The 23,608-nt window shown below is 35.8% G+C and overlaps 1 protein-coding gene across 13 annotated transcripts in view; it reads left to right on the top strand.

The window, feature by feature from the left end:
* Window positions 1-23,215, top strand: part of FOXP4 (forkhead box P4) — a 166,773-nt gene extending 143,558 nt beyond the window's left edge. For all 13 annotated transcript variants that reach the window (XM_026719940.2, XM_026719942.2, XM_026719945.2 and 10 more), the window contains 4 exons: window positions 11,128-11,249; window positions 15,340-15,406; window positions 17,156-17,322; window positions 18,879-23,215. In XM_026719940.2, the coding sequence (XP_026575725.1) occupies window positions 11,128-11,249; window positions 15,340-15,406; window positions 17,156-17,322; window positions 18,879-19,023 (501 nt within the window). In that variant the 3' untranslated portion in view covers window positions 19,024-23,215. The remainder of the gene's footprint in view (window positions 1-11,127; window positions 11,250-15,339; window positions 15,407-17,155; window positions 17,323-18,878) is intronic.
* The last annotated feature ends 393 nt before the right edge of the window (window positions 23,216-23,608 follow it).

Raw genomic sequence — 23,608 nt, 5'->3', positions numbered from 1 at the left:
CTCCCTTAGACGGGAAACCAGAGTTATTGTGTAGCCGTCAGACTTTGATAACGGCCAAGCAGAACTTGCTGCTTCTTAAGCAAACACAAGTCTGAGAGCGGCAAATTACTCTGAGAATGAAAAGGAGGTCATGGCATTAGGCTCTTGTGGGTAGTGAGTAGATTTGGATCAATCCAAGAGAGACCATGGAAATCTGAACTTGCCAGTGAAGTTTGTTGGAGAAGGCAGTTGCCCTGTAGTCCAACTCATGCTTTGAGAGGATCCATGAAATAACCCATTATGAGATTTCAGAGGGCAGGCAGAATATAACCTCTTCTTAAGATACTTCTTGTTTCCAGGGAAAAGCAATTTTGTTTGTCTAGTTAAAAATTACCTGTCAAACTTGCTGGTTGAAGCATTCTTTTTGATTATGGTGTGGAATGTTTGTGAACAGTTTGTCTTTTCAGAAGATTTGTAAGGTTTCAGGAAAAGAAAGGAAGAAGTCATTTCCTACCTTCTTTCCTTCTCATGAAAACAGCCAATCTACTGTATGCATGATTCTAAGATTTATGCATAATTATTTTTAAGATTAAATATGAAACTGCCAAATATAGGATAGCAACTAACAACAATTGTTTTACATAAACCTCTAAACATAAACATAATAATATCAGCATTTCCATATTGTTAATTTTTGTTTCTAACTTTGGTGTGTATTTTGAGTCATTTTATTCCAGGAGCACACATAACATTCAAATTGCTGATTACTCACTGTGTGGAACATGTTTTAGACAAGTTACATAATTACTGTAATAGATTTTCTATATAGTCCTCACAATCACAATTGAGCCCAAAATTTGTTATTAACAGAGACTGTTGTTAAGTGAGTCCTGCTGCAATTTATAAACTTTGTTGCAACAGTTGTTAAATGAATCTGTGCAGTTGTTAAATTGGTAACAGAGTTATTAAGTGAATCTGGCTTCCCTATTTACTTGCTTGTCAGAAGGTTGCAAAAGGTGACCTAGCACTATGTAACAGTCATAAATACATGCCAGTTGCCAAGCATCTGAATTTTGATCACATGACTGCAGGGATGCTGAAAAAGTTGTGTGAAAAAGAGTCATAAATCAGTTTTTTCAATGTCATTTTATCCTAGGTCACTAAAGTTGCAAGTTGTAAGTCAAGGACTACCTATAAAATGGGTCTATGACAACTTGCCATGACCAATTCACCACAACCAATTCACTGCAGGACAACTTGCCACAGAGCAACAGTTACACTAATATCAAAGAAATGGTGGAATAAAATCCTTAAAGAAAGTATGCAAAAGGAACGATAAAATGAAATGTGGCTGATAAAAATTAAAATAATTTTTAAAATATTTAAAATAATTAAATTGAATTGTTGAATTGGCCATGGAGAGCTGTCCTCTGATGAATTGACCAAGCAAGTTAGCCAAGGCAAGTTGGCTACAGCAAATTGGTTGTGTTGAATCAATCATGGAGAGCTGGCCATGGCAAGTTGTCATGTAAAACAAAGATATTCTGCCTGCATATAAAAGAACAATCTTTCACCTTTCCAATCCTATTTCCTTCTGTTTTTTGTGACATGAAGATACCAAATCAAAAGCATGACAGGCTCCTCTATCTAGGACTTCCATTATTTTCATGTATCTTTATTCAACTATAGTTTTAACTGTACCTTCAAGTTCACTAACCCATTTTTCTGTCTCTACCCCCTAGCACATACTGAAACCATGCATTAAATATGGATCTCAGATACATATGTGAGATCTGTAACACGTACAGATTGAACTGCATCTGGACAGTTCAATCTGTAGTTCATTTTTCTTGTTTCCCTTCATAACAAGGTACCTTTGTCTCTATGTCTATGACCCATTTTTCTTTCTTTAGTCCCCATGTATAGTGTCTCTTTGTCCTCTTCCACCTCATTGAATACAGGTAAAGCTTTCCCTTGACAGCAATTCAGCAAAGGCCTTTGGTAACAAACTTAGGTTTTCAGATGAGCAGATGGCAGTATCTCATCTGGGTAGAAAAACTAAGCAAGATTGGAATTGGTAGGAATACTCAAACAGTAGACCACTAGGAAGCCAGGCTGAGAAGTTCAAAACTATCTCAGAGGTAAGAAATAGCAAATCACTTCCATGCTGTGGCCAAAAAACTTACACAGTTATTATCCATCCATGTAATCAAAGTCCAGCTTCACTCGAGAGTTTTTCAAACTTTATTAAACCTCATATGTCATTGGAAGGTAAAGCTTAGCTTACCTCATAGGCATATTAATATTTATGATACATATTTATATTTTAAATCATGCCAAATTATTTACTACATGACATCTTAAGAATACAAAGCATATACCTGAAAAACATGTAGAAAAGCTTCAAATTTTCTGTCAGCACAGGGTTGGGAAAATATTGCTGTCAATTCCCTTGTATGTGTCTGATTTGGGGTGGGGAAAAATAAATGAATTTGTGGCATGTCAGAGAAAAGAATTGCACTTACTCCTTCAATTGGCTGGCTGGCTTTAGTTTGTGCAGGCCTGTCCTAGTAGAAAGATTTCTGATTTAATTACACAGGGAGTTCAACTTCTCTGAAAGCCCTGAATCTGCTAGTCGTCTGCATCTATACTTTCTCTTCCTTTTTCTTTATTTGAGAAAAGGAGCCCTTCCTGTGGTTAATGTAAGCATTGTACAATATTAGGCTCATATAACAAATTGCTGAAAGCTCTAATACTGGGACTGACCACATCACACAGCTTTACCATAGATGGTGGCAGATGGTTAACCTATTCAAGTATAATATAGAGGCTTTAAAGAATTTTCATTTCTACTTGTTCAAGAATTGTATAATCTTGGTTGTTTGAGTCTAGAAAACAATTATTAGCTGACACCTAGTCAATTCACCTGCCAGAGGAAGTATTTTTCCTACTATGTAATTATTTACAATATAACAAATTTCAGCTGTAATAGCTTATGTTATGCTATAATCATGTTCTGAAAACACCAGATATGAAAGTGCTTCAGGGAATACAACCGCAGTGAAATTCACAAGCAGTATGTGATGTCTTTAGCAATGATATCAACTGTGTATAGCCTTGTGCTTTTATGTTTTGCTTATAGTTTCTGTTAACAAGAATTAAGAATATGCTTACTGGCATTCCTATATGCTATATAGGCAGATGCAATAGTGTAGTACTATTACTGATGTTATTGCCATTTATTTCTTATGATATATGTAAGTATGGTATTAAAATAAATTTAAAATCCATTTTGTAGAATGAAATAATTTCAAATTATTGTAGGAATGAATGAACAATTGTTGTTCAAAGTGATGTTGATTTAAAGATGGGAACTTAAGTTTCTGTTTCACATGCATGCAATATTATTTAATAACTATATGGGAAATATTGTTTACAATACCTACAGTTTATCTGAACTTCAAACTAGCTTTTGAAGTCCCAAAGGTGCTTTTCCATAGATTTAGCTTTTGGGGTGAATCAGCCCAAGGTAAAAAGCCAAAAATAAGCAAGTTGCCCTAGGAATATTGTGCGGGTTGTTCTTTTTTATAGAGATCTGTAAGATGTCTTATGTGCAATATATCCTTCATGAATGAATTGCATGAAAAAGATTCTACTTGATCACTTCACTTGATTCACTTCAGTATTATCCAACTTTCCTTGCCATCCCATCCAAATATCCATATAAAAGATGTATACGTCTGCTGCAGGGCAGTCTTTGAACATTGTCCTACAGACTTTAACCTTTCAGGAAAGTCTCGAATGTATGGAAGCCTAACAACACAGACCTTTCCATGTTTGAAATTGCTGCTGTTGTGTGAATTAAAGATTGCAGTAGCAGAATTCTTGACAAATGAATTTAAACAACAAACTTGTTGCATATTGAATATGTTTGAATTATTAATTTATGAAAAAGACTTATCCAGGGATAACGAACTTATGGAACTCAAGATGATGCTTAACAACAGTTCCCAGTAGCTCAGCCAGTTTTGAGTAATGTTGGAAATTGTGGATCAGAACATTTGAGGAACACACGTTGTCCATTCCTATATTAGATAAGTATAGACATTCAGATAGACGAGAATGTATGTAGCTCAGGGTTGAACTTTGGAGTTCTTAGTATTCTCTCACCTTGGTTGTTTACTTGCAGACATTTAATTACCCAACTTAATAACATAATACACTCTATATAATATTCTGTATATTTATATAGAATATAAAAATAACAATACTCTCCAACACACTCACACACACGCACACACAAACACACACATATAAATATAAATAAGGTATATATCAGAGGTGGTATTCAGCAGGTTCTGACCAGTTCTGGAGAATCGGTAGTGGAATTTTTGCGTAGTTCAGAGAACCGACAAATACCACCTCTGACTGGAGATTTTACAGTTTCCTTCCCCTGCTACGCTCACCAAGCCACGCCCACAGAAAGTAGTAAAAAAAATAATGAATCCCACCACTGGTATATATATCTCTAAGATCCTTTCCACCCTTTAATGAATAAATTAATTTTTTTCCCTTATCCATAAACTTACAAAAGAAGATACTGATACTTCAGCTGTCAGACAAACTGTCAGGCTTGAAAGGAAAGGGGTAGAGTTACTGTGCCATCCTGATTGATCTATCTGGACTTTATGTTGTAATACATATGACTTTAAGATTTATGTTATATGACAAAAATTAGGTTATAGAAAATAAATACTTTTAGAAAAGCATGAAAAAAATTATTAAAATATGTGGTATCTTGTTCCACAAAAATATTCATCATCCACATGAATTACCATACCCTGTCTGCTAGTCATCTATAAGCTTCTGATAGATTTTTTAAAAATCTTAATTGTTAGTCCTAACTGTATACAAATTACCACCTCATTTTTTTATTTGAATGTGAGCATGACTTACAGAGAAAAAGAGGTAATTTAAACTCTGTTCATTTTCCCCCTTGGTCTTAAAAATGAATAAACTCATTGCCATATTTGGTAACTAAAAAGGATGATTCATATCTAGAATCACTTAAGGATGATAAATGCTAAAACACATATAAACGGGGATTCCCTACCCCCACATATTTACAAAGGCATATATATATATGAGATTCTATGTTCCAAAGAAGAAATTTGCACAATGTCCTTTGTCCATTTTTTGAGGATGGAAATTTTGGTGGGTTCTTAAGGGTCACAATGATTATAGCATCTACTTTCATCTTCATTTAATCACAAAACTAGTAAAGTTCATGCCACTTAAAAGTTTTATTGTGAAATTTTCCAGTGCAACCTAATTATGAGGCCCCAAAAATGAAGGTTAGGGACCATATGTAACCTATGAGTAAAGAGCATAGTAGAGATACAAACAGGAAAGGGTAGGGCCACAGATATGAAAATTAGAAGCAAGGCTGGTGATAGAGATGCAGACTTTGAATGGATCATATATTTGGCCTGTTTTGAGTGTATGGGTATTGGTTCCCATTTCAGGAATGTTTGAAGAGGAAAGCCTCAATTTGTTAATTTTAGCACAAACAAATTCGTGTATTTTTTGTCTTTCAGTATCTGACTCACACTTGGCTATCAACTTTTTCTGATGAAATGCTTAGTGTTTCTGTGTGATGTATTTTCCTTTGTTCATAGTTTCCGTTTCTTCGGTCTATCTATTTTTTTTGTATAAGTGGCTACTAACTATTCTTAATTAGCTTTATGTGTTCTTATTGCTAATCATTCATAGAAGTTAAAAGTACAAATCAATCAATGAACTTCCCACCCAGATTACAAATCATTCTGTTACTAATGAGGAAATAGGTGATTCTATATTAATAAATTTGAATCCCACCTGAAAATGAGGTGTGTTGCATTTTATGAGGAAAATGTGGTACAGCTTTGCATCTTCCTTCCAAGTTAGCTGATTTGATAGTGACATGTTATCCCTTTGTTTGGAAGACAGATGATGATGTCAAGGAAAGGGAACTGCTGTTAAATTCCATTATCCTAAACTGCCATTTTCTAATTTTTTTAAACTAGTTTTTCTTAAACAACTTCTCCTCACCCCAACAAGGAACATAAAAAACTGTAATACATTCATTTCATTCCCTGACTAAAATATTTTCTTCATTTTTGTAGAGATGAATTTTAATATGTATTACTTGCATCTCAGGTAAATAATTTTTAAAAAGTGAATGCCTGTGCATAGGTTGTTGTTGAGAGGGAGTTGTCACACGCACACGCGTGCGTGCTCACACACAAACACACAGAGTTGTGATGTGAAAACAGCAGAGGTGATGTATCAAGTGACAGCAACATCAGAAAGTATGAAAATCTGAAGAAGGAGGAATTAGAGAGGATGTGGAAAATAAAAGCCAAAGTGGTCTCAGAGGTGGTAGAAGCATTCAGGACTGTGACTTCTAAGTGGCTTCAACAGATTCCAGGAAAAACATCAGATCTTCCTGTCCAGAAGGGTGTAATATTAGGAACAACTAAGGTACTGTGCTGAATTTTCAAACTCTCAGGCTTCTAGTAGAGGGTCTGAGCTTGGAGGAAGACCCATACCACCTACAGATTTAAGTTTCACCCATGTTCTGACAAGGAAATTATGTTTTGTAAGTTTTAAAATTCATACCAAAAATAATTAATGCATAATATGTACTAATATGATGAATGCTACTGCTGTTATTCTTTGGGTGTAGACATGCAAAAATTGGCTATAGACTGTTGTACTTAGGTCAAGTACATCACCATTTTAGCAAGCACTGTTGGGATATTTGTTTTTCATGATAGGGACAGATCTGAGTCAAGATCTGGTTAGATGACACTTTTATTTTCATTCCTTACTTTGAAGCAAAAACCACACTGTTAATCAGAACAGGTATCTGTGAACTGAAAGTTGAAACATACTGGTCTAATCATTGACCAATCATTGACTCCCTCTAATGGTTTGGTTCAAAAACTACAAGTACAAACTGGTCTACTAAACGGATCATATACTGTGTATGTTGCAAGTGGAGCTCCTTTGGAGAAAATAGGGTGAGAAAGGAGTGCTGGAAAAATGTCAGTCAGACTTCCGTTTAGAACTAGTGAGGTGAGGATAGAAAAAGGACATCCAAATGTTTGTGTTTATACCTTTGCAGGAAGTGGGGTGAACATCTTTGTGTTCTCTATTGATACAAACATATAAGCCATCCTACTTATATCAGAAAAAAATGTTATTGCAAATTGAAGAACGATACTTAAAAGCCCCTGCTTGTGAAAAACACCTTTTAAATTATTTTTGTGAGTTGTCTTCCAACATGGCTGTTTAGTTATCACAGGAAGTTCTAGATATGCTTTTCTTTTTCATTGGAAGAAATAAAGCAAAGTGTCTTTTTTCTTTTCTTTCAAAGGGATTATAGGTAGAATGGAGATTTTAACACCAGGACATGCTTTTTTTCTGCAAGTATATATTTTGTGTGACACAAAGAAAGTGTTTCAATGTTTTAATGATGATAACATTTAGATATCCTTCTACAGCACTTTGAAGTATTCTTTTCATAGAAGCTGGGCAAATGCAAAGTAAACAGGTGCCAAGAGGTAAAGTGCCCAGTGCCTATAAAGAGACAGGTGTGAGGAGGCTTTCAATGATATGACAACAGCAGCACACATGGTAAGGAGCTGCGGGAGATACTAAATGGCTGGGATTTGAGCTGGAGAGACCGGCTGGGCCAGAGGCATAAAGCAAACATCATTAGAAAAGGCAAAGATAAGAAACAAACAGAGCAGCCAAGGCTGATATTAGACAAATACTCTGTAAAAATACAAAAGCTGCATAAAATCAGGCAAGATGGCCTCCCTAGAGCAGGGAGTCACAGAATTGAGGCAAAAAAAGAAGAAGCAAAAAACAAAAAATCAAACCACAAGATATGCTTGACAGAACCCTGCTACCACCCACTGGTGGGAAGATAAAAAGGGATAAAAATGGTAAGTTCCAAAAAACTAAAAAATTGAGGGTCCTTTAGAAGCCAAATTGTGTCAGCCATCAGATTGGCATTTTGATACAAAATTATGCTTCTAAATTTGAATGGGACATTCTTGTAAAAAAAAATTCCAGAAAGATGTGAGAATAGCATAGAACAAAAGGGGACCAATAATAAATCACACTCATTATGTTACTATTACATTTCTTACTAGGTATACAAAATAAGATAATGTCAGACTTCTATTTACAGGAGGTGAGCGAAAGCAATAAAATAGCACACTGATGCTAAATCCAATCTAGGTTTCGATCTGGATCTCTGATTAACAGAAGAACAAGATTCACTTTTAAATCATAGTATTTGGTCAGTTGTCTAGCTGGGAAACAAATGTGCACAAGGTAATGTCCCAACAAGAAAATGAAACCTTACCTTGAGGAGAACACATGGGAGGTATATTTCCAAATGCATTATCATTCTTGTGAGCCATAGGATAAAGTGGATTATTTTGTTTCCCAACTGTGTATTTCAACCAGATATCAAATAAGGCAAGAGCATTTTTACAGAGAAAGCCTAACATCTTTGATTTCAGTGTTGGTGTTGTGTAGATATAGATTCAATCCTTATCTGAAATGGAATTCTAAGTTTTATAATTTTCATTCTTATTTTCCTGCCCTCTTCAGCTCATTTCTTGCTTTCTTACACATATATACACCCCACTCCACTGTTTGTGAGATATATATTGCAGGTAATCTTCAGTGAGACTCTTCTGGTTACAGATAATCAACCAAACAGTATTTAGAATTTATCTGAACTTCACGCTACAGCCATGCACCATCAATGCCACAGAAAGTGAAGAGTTTAATTGTCATTGAAAACAGGAGAACAAATACTACTGGGTTTGCAAAGCAATTAGGGAAAGCATTTTATTAGGTTGCAACTTGTTTTACTATTTTCAAACCAATGATACCATGCAGATTCCCTGAAGCTATTGCGAAGTTCTGCACAGCTGCCCCAAGGAAACATGGAGTCCCCATAATTTTGAAGTGTTTAGTGGTGATGATTGAAGGCTATTGACAAATTCTTTAGCTGTCTGAAATTTGGGTCACCTGGTCCAAGGAATAGAAAAGCAAAGTCAAGTGAAAGCTTTTTCTTTCTTTCTTTTTTAAAAATATTTTTTTAAAAAACAGAAACAGAAAATTAAAAAGATAAACAGACAAGAAAAAAGCTTTAAGAAAAAGAAAAAAAGAAGTGCAAAGGGAAAAAAACTAAAATGATTTCTGATTTTCTTTGATATATAGATGAATTAAAAATACATCATACTCTTACTCTATGGCTAACCTTTGTCTACATTATTTCTATAATCTCATATAAATATAAACAAAAATTTGTCATAGGCATGCCAGTATGAGAACTCACTCTTACCCTTCCTGTCAGTTGGTGTGGTCTTTTTCAGCCCCAAGAAAGAAGTTTTCTCTACTGCTAAATTCCTTTGCTAGTCAAGTGATGTGTCAGCAATATCTAACCTAATGTGGTTACAGACATTTATGACAAAAATGCCCTTTATAACAAAAATAAAAAAGGCCTTCCTTTCTAAATTTGGGGAACAGAGGCATTGAGGAGGAACAACTGCATAATTACAATTGGATAACTAAGTGGAGAGAGGATCTTGAAAAATAAACAGTATCCAAAATTGGAAGAAAAAGTCTAATTCATTGAGTTTCCAAGAACTGTAACATTTCTAAGGTGGGGAGATTGTTTCCCATCTCTCGCTTTTGCCTTGTTGTCTTGGCCAGCTCTTTTGTTTATACGGCCCCCATTCGACCTTTTAAATTGCTGTTAATGTTTTAGCCTAACGAATTAGTCTCTCATCACGAATCAGGGCTCGAAATAAAAAAAAAAAACCCTCTGAGGCCAACATCCTGAAATTGGGGTCATTCTCATTTGCAAGGCAGAGAATCTGAGAACCTTAATGCAAGGAAATTTATTCAAAGGCAGAGCCCCAACGTGATTAGGCCCTTTGTAATTATAGCTTGGAGAGATTCCACTCCAGCCTCCTGCCTCCCTCATGGATTAGCAAGTGAGTCGGAAAAATACACAGGATTTAATTAGAGGCAAATTAAAATTGGTAATGAAATAGGGGCAGTAGCAAATGGCAGGGAGCGGCAGGAGGGGGAGAGAAGGAGCTAGTAGCTCTCAGGGCAACACTGCCTGTGTACGTGCATTTTCTTTATTTTTACATTTAGAAATGTAAAGATGGGAGAATAAAGAGGAGGGACGTGCTGTGAAAAAGGAGGGAGAATCAGGGTTTCAGAAAGAAGATGACAATAGAAATTCATTGCAATATCTGAGCTTACTTTTCCTCTCCCTCTTTTTCCCCTAATTTAGCCAGTAGTGAGGAAATATGTAGGGTGGTTTGTGGAAACCCAGTGACTATTGTTGATTGATAAGGAAAGAAAAGCAATAACAATAATAAAAAAAATCCATTAAAAATTAGATTGCAACACCTGGTTGTTGTATGGAAATTTTATTACTAGATGTTTTAGAATTTAAGAAAGAGTGGTTTGATGAAGTCCACTGCCTTTCAGGGAAACTGGATTGAATTTGTCATTCAGTAATCCCTTCCTTTCGTATCTCTAAGTAATAGTCTTTTTCAAGTGACTGTGGGCACTTAATCTCATTACAGCGATGTCTCGTGGAACAAGTGGTCATATTTTTTTTCCTGTTGCTGACATTCTATTTCCTGAAGCTCAGATCTCATAACTATTGAATTTCTTCAAGATAGTCCATGTCTGTGTTATGACATGTGTTAACTCAGACTGTTAATGTTTAGGAGCAAAGATTTTATACAGATCAAGAGGTATAAAGGAGCAAATATTATAGGACAATTGAATAGAGAGAATTCAACAAAACCCCATCTGCTACAATAATTACTATATGTTGTTTTCAGCATAAGATAAACTGAAACCAGTCCTTCCTTAGAACATGTTATAAAGAGTTGTTAAGAATATAGATATCATTTTGCTGATGACAGCTCTGTAGGAGGCTATGTTTGGTTAACAGAAAAATTGATTGCAAAATTTTATTGGAGAGGAACTGTTAAATGGAAGATCTTCATCTATTTTGGTAATATTCTGTTTTTCTTTCTACCCTGCTTGTAGAATGCTGTGCGCCACAACCTGAGCCTGCATAAGTGCTTTGTGCGAGTGGAAAATGTCAAGGGAGCAGTGTGGACAGTAGATGAACATGAATACCAAAAGAGAAGGCCACCAAAGATGACCGGGTATGTCTGATTGCTTGTCGGTAGTGTTGTGGTTCAATCTGAGAACTATTTTGAAAAAGTAAAGGTAGTCTTGAGTATTATAACACTTGGTGGCTAAATAAATGCAACACACAAAACACAAGTGGTTTGCTATATTGTTTTCTGGCATTTAGTCCTAAAACTGGTCTATACTCCTGTTATTTTCTGGAGATTTCAGATTTGTATATTACCCTGCTTAGTTTCTGAGCATAAGGCAATGATGCCAAATGCTGAGATATGAGAATAGTTGGGAGCATGCAAACTCCAGACTACATGCCAGTGGGAAGTGCATAGGAACTCTGGAATAGGAGCATTGGATCTAACACCAATATATATCTGTCACAACTATTAGTCATTCATAGCCTTCATGAATGCTTCTAAAAAATATCTAGGCTTATGGCTACCACTGATATATTATAAGCTGTATATACATAAGCTAGTTATATATTTTGGAAATGAGTATTTAACCCCAATATAATTCCCATCAAATGGCCAAGGGAAAAGAGGTAACTGAGAGACTTTGTAAGGTTATTACATTCTTGGGGGTCTTCATTTAGGCTTTTTTAGAACTATATTTTAACTTTTGCTTTAATAACTAATGCTCATGTTGATATGTCAGCTTGTTTGAGTGAACAGCATACTATTCAATGATTTTATAATCATTTGGCTGTCTTTCATACTCCATGTGTATATAGATGTGCGCAATGTAAATATCCCCTATCAACATCAGACCCTTGTCACTAAATGTTTTAGAAATTGCCTTGCCTCAGTTTATGACAGTTCCCTCAGGAATTGCATAAAGATACCTTATACAAGTATCAAAGAAGAGGAGTTTAGTCAATTAAAAAAGACAAAAGAAGACAGGGTGGAAATGAGAAAAGAGAGTGTATCTGGTACATTCAATGTGCATTGATACCAATGTTAGTGGTATAACCATACTATTAATCTCGGTAAGTTTACATGATCAAAAGAATTGTATACTTATCTTCTTGAATATATAGAATTGTGCTGCAAACATCGCCTCAGCATGTAGTAGCATTGGTAAAAATACATAGAAGCATTTCAGCAGAATGAACAGATACAAAGTCCAGATACCAGATAGTAACTGAAAGGTGTTAATGGTATTCCATAAATAAGAAAGAACCACTCGTACATTCTAATAGTGCTATAACTTCCCATTTTTGTGGACAAAATGTTGTTAACTAATGATAAACCATTTTTTGTTTTGCCATTATCTGTGTTTAAAGGAATATTTATACATAAAAACTGAGCTAATATAAATAATATATATAAGAGAAATATTTTAATTTTATAGTTAAATCACTTTGAAAATCTCTAATTAAAAAAATTAAGAAAAATTATCTAAGATTCAGAAACAAAGTAACGTTTATCTTTCAATGGTAGCTTTCTACTTACCATATTTTTTGGATTATAAGACCAACCGACACACTGTCTGTAAACTCATGAAGGAAAGGATGATGTTTTTATGTTTTATGTGTTTTTGTTTCTTGTTAAAATTAATAAAACTGTTGTTTTTTTAAAAAAAAAGACGCTCCGAAGTGTGAAACGCACCTAGCTTTGGGGAAAGAAAATAAGAAAAAAAAAATCAGCCTCTGTCTCCCAGCAAACAGCATGGTCAGCTTCAGCACAGCCTGATTTAGCACAAGCAGCTGATTGTCGGTTGGATCTGCCTCCCAAAAATCAGCTGTTTCAGGCTGCAGGGATCACCATCAGCTATTGCTGCCTCCACGTACCCCATTTTTGGCCTCTACATCCCATTTTTGGCCTCTGCATGCCCTGTTTTTGGCCTCTGCACGTCCCATTTTCAGCCTGTTCCAGGCAGCAGAGATTGGAACAGGCCAAAAAGGATGCACGGAAGCTGAAACGGGATGTGGAGGCCAAAAATGGGGGGCATAGAGGTGGCATAGGTGATGGCAATCCCTACAGCCTGAAAGAGCTGGTTGTCGGAAGGCAGATCCAACTGACAATCAGCTGCTTATGCTAAATCAGGTTGTGCTGAAGCTGACCAGACTGTTTGCTGTTTGGTGCAAGGAGGTAAATTGCTGGGAAGCAGAGGCCAAAGAACGGGAACAGCGGGTAGGCGGGGCTTCAGCAACATTCGCTGTATAAGACGCACAGATATTTCTACCCACTGGCATGTCTTCATGTGGAGTCACAGAGGTAAGGTCCATACATATTTCCACAGACATATGCTAAGGGACTCACTAATACAAATATGGGAAGAAATCAAAAATAAACCATTACTTAAAAATCTCTGGATGGGTATCCACTGTGGAAGCAATGATACACCCAATACATTAGATCTAGGATGAATGGCCAGATATTATGAAATTTTGGATCCCCAAGGAGCATTAAAGACCAACCAGGAATTAAGAGATCTAGGACTAAATATAGACTGGTGGCCATACCTGCAATTAAAATCAAATTATAAAAAAGACTAAGAGGAATTCGGAATTGAGGTAGAACCAAATCAACTAGATAAATAGTAGGTACAGAGGAAAAATTGATGTCAATGATATACAACTATTTATTAGAATATGATTTGACAGAAGAAATAGTGAAAGGACCAATGATAGCATGGGCCAGGAATTTGGGACATAATATAGAACTGGAGGACTGGGAAAAGATCTGGAAAAAAATTATATGATAACAAAATCAGTGGCATAAAATCAATATAAAATGTGCTACCGGTGGTATCTAGTCCCTTCAAGATTGGTTAAAATGTATCCTAATTTAAGCCCAAATTGTTGGAAATGTAAGCAGTTGCAGGATACCTTCTTTCACGTATGGTGGTTATGTCCAAAAATGAAGAAATATTGGACCAAAATACGAAAATGATTAAAGGAAATTATGAAAGTCCAAATAGAATTTAAAGCAGAAATATTTCTCCTGCGAATTATCAAAGGGAATTATATGAAAGAGATAAAATATCTAATCCTGTATATAATAACAACAGCGAGATGAGCATTCACACAATGTTGGAAAGAGATTCTGTGCCAACAGATTGCTTAATTATCCAAAAGATTTTTGATTGTGCAGAAATGAACAAACTTACATTGGAATTAAAAGAGAAGGAAGACTCAGATTATTATACAGCTTGGGAAAATTGGTATCATTGAATAAATAATAGAAACAAGCAATTAAATAAATAAGGAATGTATAATTTAGAAGGATAGAGATATATAAATAAGAACAATCAGGAGTATAAAATACGCACTGGAATAACAATTGAAATGTAAGCACTGTCAAAATGGATTGTAATATACACAACACTTTCATTTTAAATATTTGTATTTTGTATTTTAATGTTTTAATTTTTTAATAAAGGTTATATAAATAAAGAAAAAAGAAAAAAAGATATTTCCACCCACTTTTTGGGGGAGGGGGAGTGCATCTTATACAGTGAAAAATATGGTATTATATGATTAATGTTTTTATATTTTAAATCTACACCAATTTACATTACTACCATTCACTATATTTCATATGTATCTTTGTGTATGTGTGTGTACATGCTAAAAACATGCTAACATTCTGTGAAAGACTGCAAGCCTACATAACTGTTATCTGCCTTCTGCCACCAAGGTTGTATATCCAGTAGTATGAGATATCCTTAGATGTACAAATAGATGAGAAACATCAACCATAACCCAGGATGAATAGTATTTTTAAAAAGTAATAAAAATGTCCAGAATTGTTCCATAATGATAATGTCTATGTTGTAAGGAGTAGGGAGAAATTACCTTCACCTGCTTATCCCCCTTCTTTCCAGGACTCCTTCCTGAATGGTCTTGCAACTTGTAAAATAAAACAAGACATACTGTAGTAGGACTTAGAATATATTGAGAGTAAATAACTGCATTATGAAGCTAGGCTAGGAATATCCCAATACTCCTTAAAATGCTGGTTTTGTATTATGGGGGTTGTAAATTATGGGAATTGGGAAGGGCTAAATAATGAGGGAGATGAACAATATGTTCTTTCCATGGCATCTGTTATTTTACTCTTGTTTTTGAATAGGAATGTTAAAAGCTGCATCTTTTGTTTACAGGAGTCCAACTTTAGTGAAAAACATGATTTCTGGCCTTAGTTATGGAGCACTTAATGCCAGCTACCAGGTAAGACTTGTGGAGAAGCACAGTTGTTTCCATTACAGCAAGTCCTCTTTCTTAGGAGAATATTGGGTTGGTTGTTCCAAGCCATCAGAGTAAACTCCTGCTCTATTGGAATCTTGTACTGCATTGTAGAAAAACTTCAAAACTCTTTCAACCATCATTGAAATCATTATTACATTCAGTTTAGATTCCAGTACAGAACATTCAATGTAGCATTTTCCCTCAAGATAATCAGAGGAACCAGATCACGATAACCCACACCACTTGGCCATCCTTAGCACTACAATATCACCTTCTTGCTGTTTCCATTACATTGCAAAGTTTGCTAATTTTTAATGTTCTGCTTCACAATATAAGTGCTAACTTTTAACAAGGTGAGAATAAATCAATGACAGCAAATGACAGAATAGATAGTCTCTCTTGGGACTGAATGCTTTGGTCAATGCTCTGCTACCCTTCTCTTCTAATGGGGAATAACAGACTGGAATAAAAAATAGCATTGGGACCCAACACGGACTAGCTGTGTAGATGTTTTAGACCAGGGGTGGGATTCAAAAATTTTTAACAACTGGTTCTGTGGGCGTGGTTTAGTTGGTGGGCATGTCTTGGTGGTCATGAGACTGGGTGGACATGGCTTGGTGGTCATGTTATTGGCTGGGCGTGGCCAACTCAATATCACTCAAATCGAGGCACACATCTCCTCGCCTGGACTCTCATGTTTGTGGGGATTCTGCAAAAGTCGTAAGTGTGAAAAATGGTCATAAGTCACTTTTTTCAGTGCCATTGTAACTTTGAATGGTCACTCCACACAACCAAGGTACCAGCAAAGGAGGGAAAATAACTCCAGAGAAGTTCCTGAGACAGGAAGTCTAGTCCTGCCAAGAATGTAATAAAGGTTAACGGAGAGGCAGTTTCTGTAAGCAACACCAGAATGTTTCCTTCCTGCCTTCCTTACAGGATTAGGTCAATAATTTCTTCTAACAACCGGTTCTAGAGAATAGGTGCAAACTGGTAGAATCCGACCCCTGTTTTTGATATATTTTCTGTTAGAGAAAGAGTGACATATAACTATTCAATGAATCCCATTAAATTAAGCTTCAGATCATCTTAGCCAATGACCAAAAAGGTTATCAGCACGCATCCTGGTAGAAAGCTTATATTTCTGACATCTACTTGAAACAGACCAAGGTTTTTGCTTCAATATTTTTAAAGGGATAAAACCATAAAGGAATAAAAGCATAAAGGTTAACTGGTGGGGCTTTCAAGTCAAGGAGAGAAGCAACCTAGAATTAAGGAGAAATTTCCAAAAAGTGAGAACAATTAACCAGTGGAACAGCTTACCTTCAGAAGTTGTGGGTGCTTCAGCGCTGAAAGTTTAAAGAAGAGACCAGACAGCCACTTGTCTGAAATGTATAGGGTCTCCTGCTTGAACAGGGTTGGACTAGAAAACCTCCAAAATCCCTTCCAGCTCTATTCTATTCTAATTATATTTTAATTATGTTGAACTATTTTTTTCTTATAAGGCATCCTAATTGATATTACTGAATGAGAAGGTAAAAAATAAACATTCTCAATAAAGTAATAAATTTTTATTTGTCTAAATCATTCACTTTTTCTGAAAAATAAAGGTACTGTTAGTATAATGGTTTAACCATTTTCTCAGTAAATAAATATCTGGGGTTGTTTTCTAAACATGTCATATCTAATTTCTTTAAGAATTTGTGAATTATACCAGTTGCTGTTTATATTTAGGCAGCTCTGGCTGAGAGCAACTTTCCTCTTCTGAATAGTCCCACCATGATCAACACAAGCTCAACTAGTGGCATGCTGCACATAGGCCATGATGATGTGAGCAGCACTGTAGAACAAGTCAACAGCAATGGCAGCAATAGCCCCCGGCTTTCACCACAGCAGTACAAGTAAGCCCAGAAACAAATGTGTTTTTATTATTATTATCATCATCATCATCAGTGGTAGTAATAGTAGTAGTGTTAGAATTAGAATTCTTTATTGGCCAAGTGTAATTGGACACACAAGGAATTTGTTTGGTGCAAATGCTCTCAGTATACATAAAAGAAAAGATACATTCCTCAAGAGTCAAGAATCCTAAAGTACAACAGTTAATAATATTCACAGGATACAATAAGCAATCAAATCATACTAGGAAATAGTCAATATAAATCATAAGGATACAAGTGACAAAGTTACAGTCATACAGTCACAAGTGGGAGGGGATGGGTGATAAGGAGTGATGAGAAGATTAATAGTAATAATACTGCAGACTTAATAAATAGTTGGACAGTATTGAGGGAATTATTTGTTTAGCAGAGTGATGGCATTCAGGGAAAGAACTGTTCTTGTGTCTAGTTGTTCTGGTGTGCAGTGCTCTATAGTGTTGTTTTGAGGGAAGGAGTTGAAACAGTTTATGTCTGGGATGTGAGGGGTCTGTAAATATTTTCACAGCCCTCTTTTTGACTCGTGCAGTATACAGGTCCTCGATTGAAGGCAGGTTGGTAGTAATTGTTTTTTCTGCAGTCCTAATTATCTGAAATATGTGTCTGTCCTGTTGGGTTACATTAGTATTATTAGTATTATTATTGCTTTATACTGATGAAAATAAATGAAGTTTTTTGGAAGTGCTAATACAATGCTATTTCAGTTTAGTAGAGAATCAGTTTAGGATTTTTCAAGAGTTTATGCAAACTGGAAATAGATCTAGAATTTCTATTGTTAATGATTTCCAAAAATAGTCATATTAGTCTTTTACAGCAAAAAGAAAAAGTATAGAGACAGTGTAAAGACTAAGACATTCATTATGTGAGCTTTCATGTATTACGATCCATTTCATCAGTTGTTTATTTTTGTCAATAAGTAGTCATGGCCCTGGACTTTCATACAAGGTTCTTAGAAATACTGAGATAAGCTTTGCAATTCAAAATAGTTATATATAGTTTCACAACAGAGCTGTCCCTCAGCCTACAACCTGTAGGTTTGTTTGTTATTTATGTGTCAGCAACACTATTAAGAGCTCAAGTGAATATTGCCATATTTATTCTTACTAACAAAAGGCAGCTTGAAAAATGTATTTGGATTACTTGTACTGACAAAGAGGTCTAGTTTACAATGTTTAGCAAATATGGAGAAAAGGAATATTTTTCTTAATGTCAAAAATTTAATCATTAAAAAGACTGCTAGGAGACCATAGATTAAAATTGCAATGAAGTACTCTATAGTTGATTTAGCTGAACTGAATGCTACAAGTATTTCTGTTTCGTTGAAAATATATAGAGACCTGGGTATTTAGGATCTGGATGAGAGTCAGAAGAGTATTGCTATTGCTAGCTAAGCAAATACTCAGTTCAACATCTGATCCTCTATTGTGTAGTTCCATCTGAAAACTCTTTTGCCAATCTCTTGTAGACTCTTATTGTATTTTTTCTAATTCTACCTGGTTCTCCAAAATTTTGTTCTTCAGCCATCAAGTGCATGTGAAGGAAGAACCAGCTGAGACAGAAGATGACAACAGACCTGTTTCTCTCATGGCAACTACCAATCAGAATGTGACGATTCCCGATGACAGAGACCTAGAGGAGGAACTGCCAGTGGAAGACTTGTCTTAAGGGTCCTTCATCTTCATATAGGGCCCATCTTTTCCCAGAGACAAAGCAATGGCTCTCACCTATTCAAGGTGACCTTCAGCATTACTTAGTTAAGGCACTTCTACAAAGCAAAAGGCTTTTCATGAGCCTACCCACTGCTGAAGGCACACACCTTTTTCCCCCTTTTTACATCCAGATGACTCTTGAAAGACATTCACAGAGAGGATGTGAAAACAAAAACAAAAAATGGAGTTGAGCTTTTTCCTTTTCTTAATTTTTTTTTAAATTTTGTAACTGGTAAACGAGGATGGTAGGTTGTTTCTGTCCGAAGACTTCTTTGCTGCCTCCCCTCCCCATACCCCCATCTCATGGGGATAAAAAAGAAGCTGTCTTGTATTGTCTGCTCTGTGTTTTGTCATTTTCAACCCATCTGCCTGGTTTCCACAAATCAAGATTTTGGAAGCATCCAGTACATTAAGGGGCAATATCAAAGCCAAAGGCTTCAGTGAATGTCCCTTATTTTCCCATGGAAATTTTCATTAGTTTTGCCAGTAATCCCACTGAGAACTTTGCACTAGGAGGAATCTATTCTCACTTTTTCTTACTTTCACACATGCACTGTCTCCATTTCTCACACACATACATCCTTGCCACTAACACCACTTCAGAGTACTGGAATAGCAATGGAAGCAAGACCTCTGCCAGGGTCGTAATGTTGCAATTTATGTTGATTTTCTGACTGGGCAAAAAATGAAAAACCGACTTTACTTTATTAAATACATTATAGGATAGCAAGGGGTTACTGCCACACATAAAACCACTTGGTTATTCTTTTTTCCAACCTGTGTTTGCGTCTTTCCAAATTCAAGAAGCATTCTTTTATCACCAGTCATGATTGACAGCCAGTCTTCAACTCACAAAGCTTTATTCTGCACAAAATCCAGGAATGAATGTCCATTCCCTGCCATCACATAATTTTAAATAACTTTCAGAAGTCTATGCTGTATATGGGCAGCCAGCAGTCAAGATAACGGGGCCCAGCTTGAGACAGAATCAGGGAGAGACTTCTGCAAGATGAATCTTTTGCTTGCTTCTATCATCTGCCATCGTGTTTTTTCCATTCCAGCAAATACTGAATCCAGAAAGCATGACTCCTTGATCGTTTATGTGAGCAATGGGAAGGTTTAACTGATGTAAATACAGCTGATTTGGCAAAGCCACCAAAATCTCAAGCACTTGGGATAGGAAAGGAGCGGGGTGGGGATTAAACTGAAATTTATGGCTGTGGAGAACAGACCAAAACTGGGTTGACCAAACAGAATTCAAAGCAATATACCTGTATAAATGTAAGATAAGTAATTCTCCACCTTTTTGACCAACCAGAACAAAGCTACAAATAAGCACTGAGTTTCCTCTGACATTCTCTAGTAGAAATATATCCTATCCTACAACTCTTGTGCTACTCATTAGTTCTTAGCTGTAAGCCAATGTGGGGAAAAAAGATGCTTCAAAACTAATAACAAGAATTAAATGTGTCAGATGAATAGTGTTGACCCAAACTTGATTTTATCAACTCATTGTTTGCTGCCTCACATCAGAATTTTTTTTTAAAATCTAAAGAGCATCTCATGTGACAGAAAACATCAGGTTTCCAAAGGTTATTTTGCTATTGCCCCCATGAAAGGACAACCCAAATGTTCCTCCTTGATTACTGAGACTTTGACAGTTGCTGATTGAGAAACTGGTTTGCTTTCTGTATGATCAGGAATCCAATATCTCAAGGAAGATGGACACTAATGTTTCTAAGGAAGCCTTTCTACAACAGATCAACAAATGCTTCCCTTTCCCATCAGGAAATCTCTGAAATTTATTTTCAGGCCAAATTGGGATATTGGAGTTCCTCCCATTATTTTGGAGACAAGCTGATCCAGGCAATTTGATGTTTTCTGAAATGACAGCTGTTCCTCTTCTATACTCTGTAGCCCATGAAGAAAATAAATCATCACAGCTATGTTTGAATAGTCACATTCAACATTGATAGTTGTGTTAAATGACCTCCTCAAACTAAGATGCTCAAGAATACTTTGTCAGCATATTTCTGATTAATTTAGGATTCCTTTCTACTCTTCTGATTTTCATGGTTAAATAATGCTTTTTCATTGCTCCAAACACTATGCAGCTCATGGCAGTTGATAATATGTAACATAAGTGTTTTTGACATAGGAGGGGGAGGGAGAAGAGGGATATTGCATTTTCCTTATATGCAGAATTGCTCCATTTGTCTCAAATACAGTACATTCTTAATGCCCTTTTCAGCAGCTGGTCAACTGTGGTAAGAGACTGTCTTTTTTAAAAAATGCTCTTAACTCACAAGATTATGATAAATCAAGTAGCACTTGAGCCTTTTTACCTATCAAAAAAGGGGCATTATTCCTGAACTGCCACAAATTTCTGTATATGATTGTTGTCAAATTTCTTAGCCCAAATCAAACTCTTAAAAAAGATGGAGGGTTATTCTTTCCAATAACTCTAAAGCACTGGGTAATCTCTAATTTGCTCAGTTTTTTAAATAGATCTATTTCCTGGATAGGGTTATGGCGGGTCATACTAGCATTAAAAAAAGGGAAAGAAATGGTAACTGGCTGATCTTGGCCAGTCTCCATTGCAAAGCCTTGACTTCAAATCTTCGACTTGGTAAAATTTGAAAATGTTTTATCTAATTCTTGGCATTGTCCATCTAACAAACAAGATTATACTTCCTTTCTAAAATTCCCCTTCTCTAAGGTTCTTAATTTACTAAATAGCATGTCAAAATGATCCAAACTGATTTTGAATCTAGGTAAAATCAAGAACACCAAAAATGAAAAAAAAAATATTCTCCATTTCTGAATTATGATTGCAAGAAATTCCACAATCCTTACTTCAGAAAACTTGTCAGGACTTGATTCCTGGAGCCTCTTGTAGGGGGCTGTACCGAACATGCATTTTCTCCTACTTTGTTTCTTACTGTTTCTAACAGGCAAGCAAAATTGTAAAGTTTGTTATTTAGATAAAATGAGCTAATTGCTCTGATTTGAATGGGGCTGTACACTTAAGGGGACCAAGAGGAACAGTCTCTAAGCTGCAGAAAACTGGAGATGATCATGTTTATGGGGTGTGAATCAAAGTACAATTTGAGCCTCTTTAGAGAACCATCAACAAGTGTCTTGCTCTTCAAGGACCACAAAGACAGGCAATATAGGATTGCAGGCACTAAGAATACCTCAACACTTTTATTATCCATCTCGGGTCCCAGCTTTACTCCAGAAGCAGCTCGAGAAAATATATATCTATCCTCCTTTTACTAAGAACACACCACACCTCATTTTCTCTTGGGACCATATTTAAATGTCTCCCTGATGTCCTCTATAGAATGCTTTGCAATTGGCTTAACCATTTACCAAAGACCTTGCTTAGACAAGAAGCATAAACCAAAACACTTAATATTTTTGTTTGTGTGGTGCTTTTATTCTGACTTATTCTAACTTTTGGCATCAGCCAAAAAGGGGAAAAAATCACAAAGATCCTGCATCCCTTTAGCCCTTTTGTCACTTTCTTTTGATTTTAAGTTATTATTTAAATCAACGTTTACAGGTGCTGTTTTGTACATTTCTAATGAAGTTGTATTGGGAGCATGGATTGCTGCTTTGTGTTTGAAGTTTCTTGAACCAAGGGTACGCTGTGAAGCCTAGGGTGGTTTGGCATTCCATGGGTCTCTTCTGAACTTACTTCCATCTTGCTGCTGGTGGTTTCTTTTTCTTTTCTTTTTACAGGTCAGAACTGTCTTTATTTCATGTTAACTTTTCAGCTGTTTTTATACACATTGGAATTTCTCTCTCTTGTTTTTAGCCTTTTTTCTTCTTAATTTTCAAAGGGTTAATTGCCCTAACCCCTTCTCCTCTTCCCAAAACTGCTATTTTCTTTGAAGTGCTGTTGGGTAACTTATGTTTTTGAAATACAGCAGATTCATTGTAACGTCTCAAACTTTGATCTACAAATTGCACTGTGTGAATTAGAGAATTCTGAACATAAAATAATGTTGCAAGGGTTGCTTAAGTCACATCCTGTAATTGTTTCCCATAAACAAAACCTCCTAGTTTATAGTAAAGTCATGCATCAGAAAAAGAAATTATTCATAGTTTATTCTTAAATGTATGCAAGTTTTCATTGATTTTTTTTTAAAAAAACTTTGGGTTGCATATTAAAAAAGCAGATTTTTGCAGCAGATTTTTGCAGCCTAAAATGGTATATTCTGGAATGTGTAATGTTTAGACCCAACTCTCTCTGAGTGCACTGAAGTGCTTTTTTGAACTTTGTCTGATTGCATCACAATTTGTAGTACTCCATTGTGTCAAATTGCTTTGCAAACAGTTTTAGAACTAAATGGCTATACTATGCTGTTGTATTTTGTCCTTGGCTCCCTTTTCTGTCAATCCTAGTATTACAGTTGCATTTGATCTTCTCAAAGTTGCTACCATCCTAATTCACTGATCTCAGTTTTTTTTGTCTTGCCTGGTCCTGGTACAATATTAACCGCTTGTTGGACATCTGCAGCTGGACCTGAGAT

The sequence above is a fragment of the Pseudonaja textilis genome, chromosome 3 (assembly GCF_049901715.1).
Source record: "Pseudonaja textilis isolate UNSWEBS1 chromosome 3, rPseTex1.2, whole genome shotgun sequence".
NCBI classification, from domain to species: domain Eukaryota; kingdom Metazoa; phylum Chordata; class Lepidosauria; order Squamata; family Elapidae; genus Pseudonaja; species Pseudonaja textilis.
The sequence above is the reverse complement of the archived record's forward strand: the minus strand, read 5'-3'. Positions and strand labels throughout refer to the sequence as shown.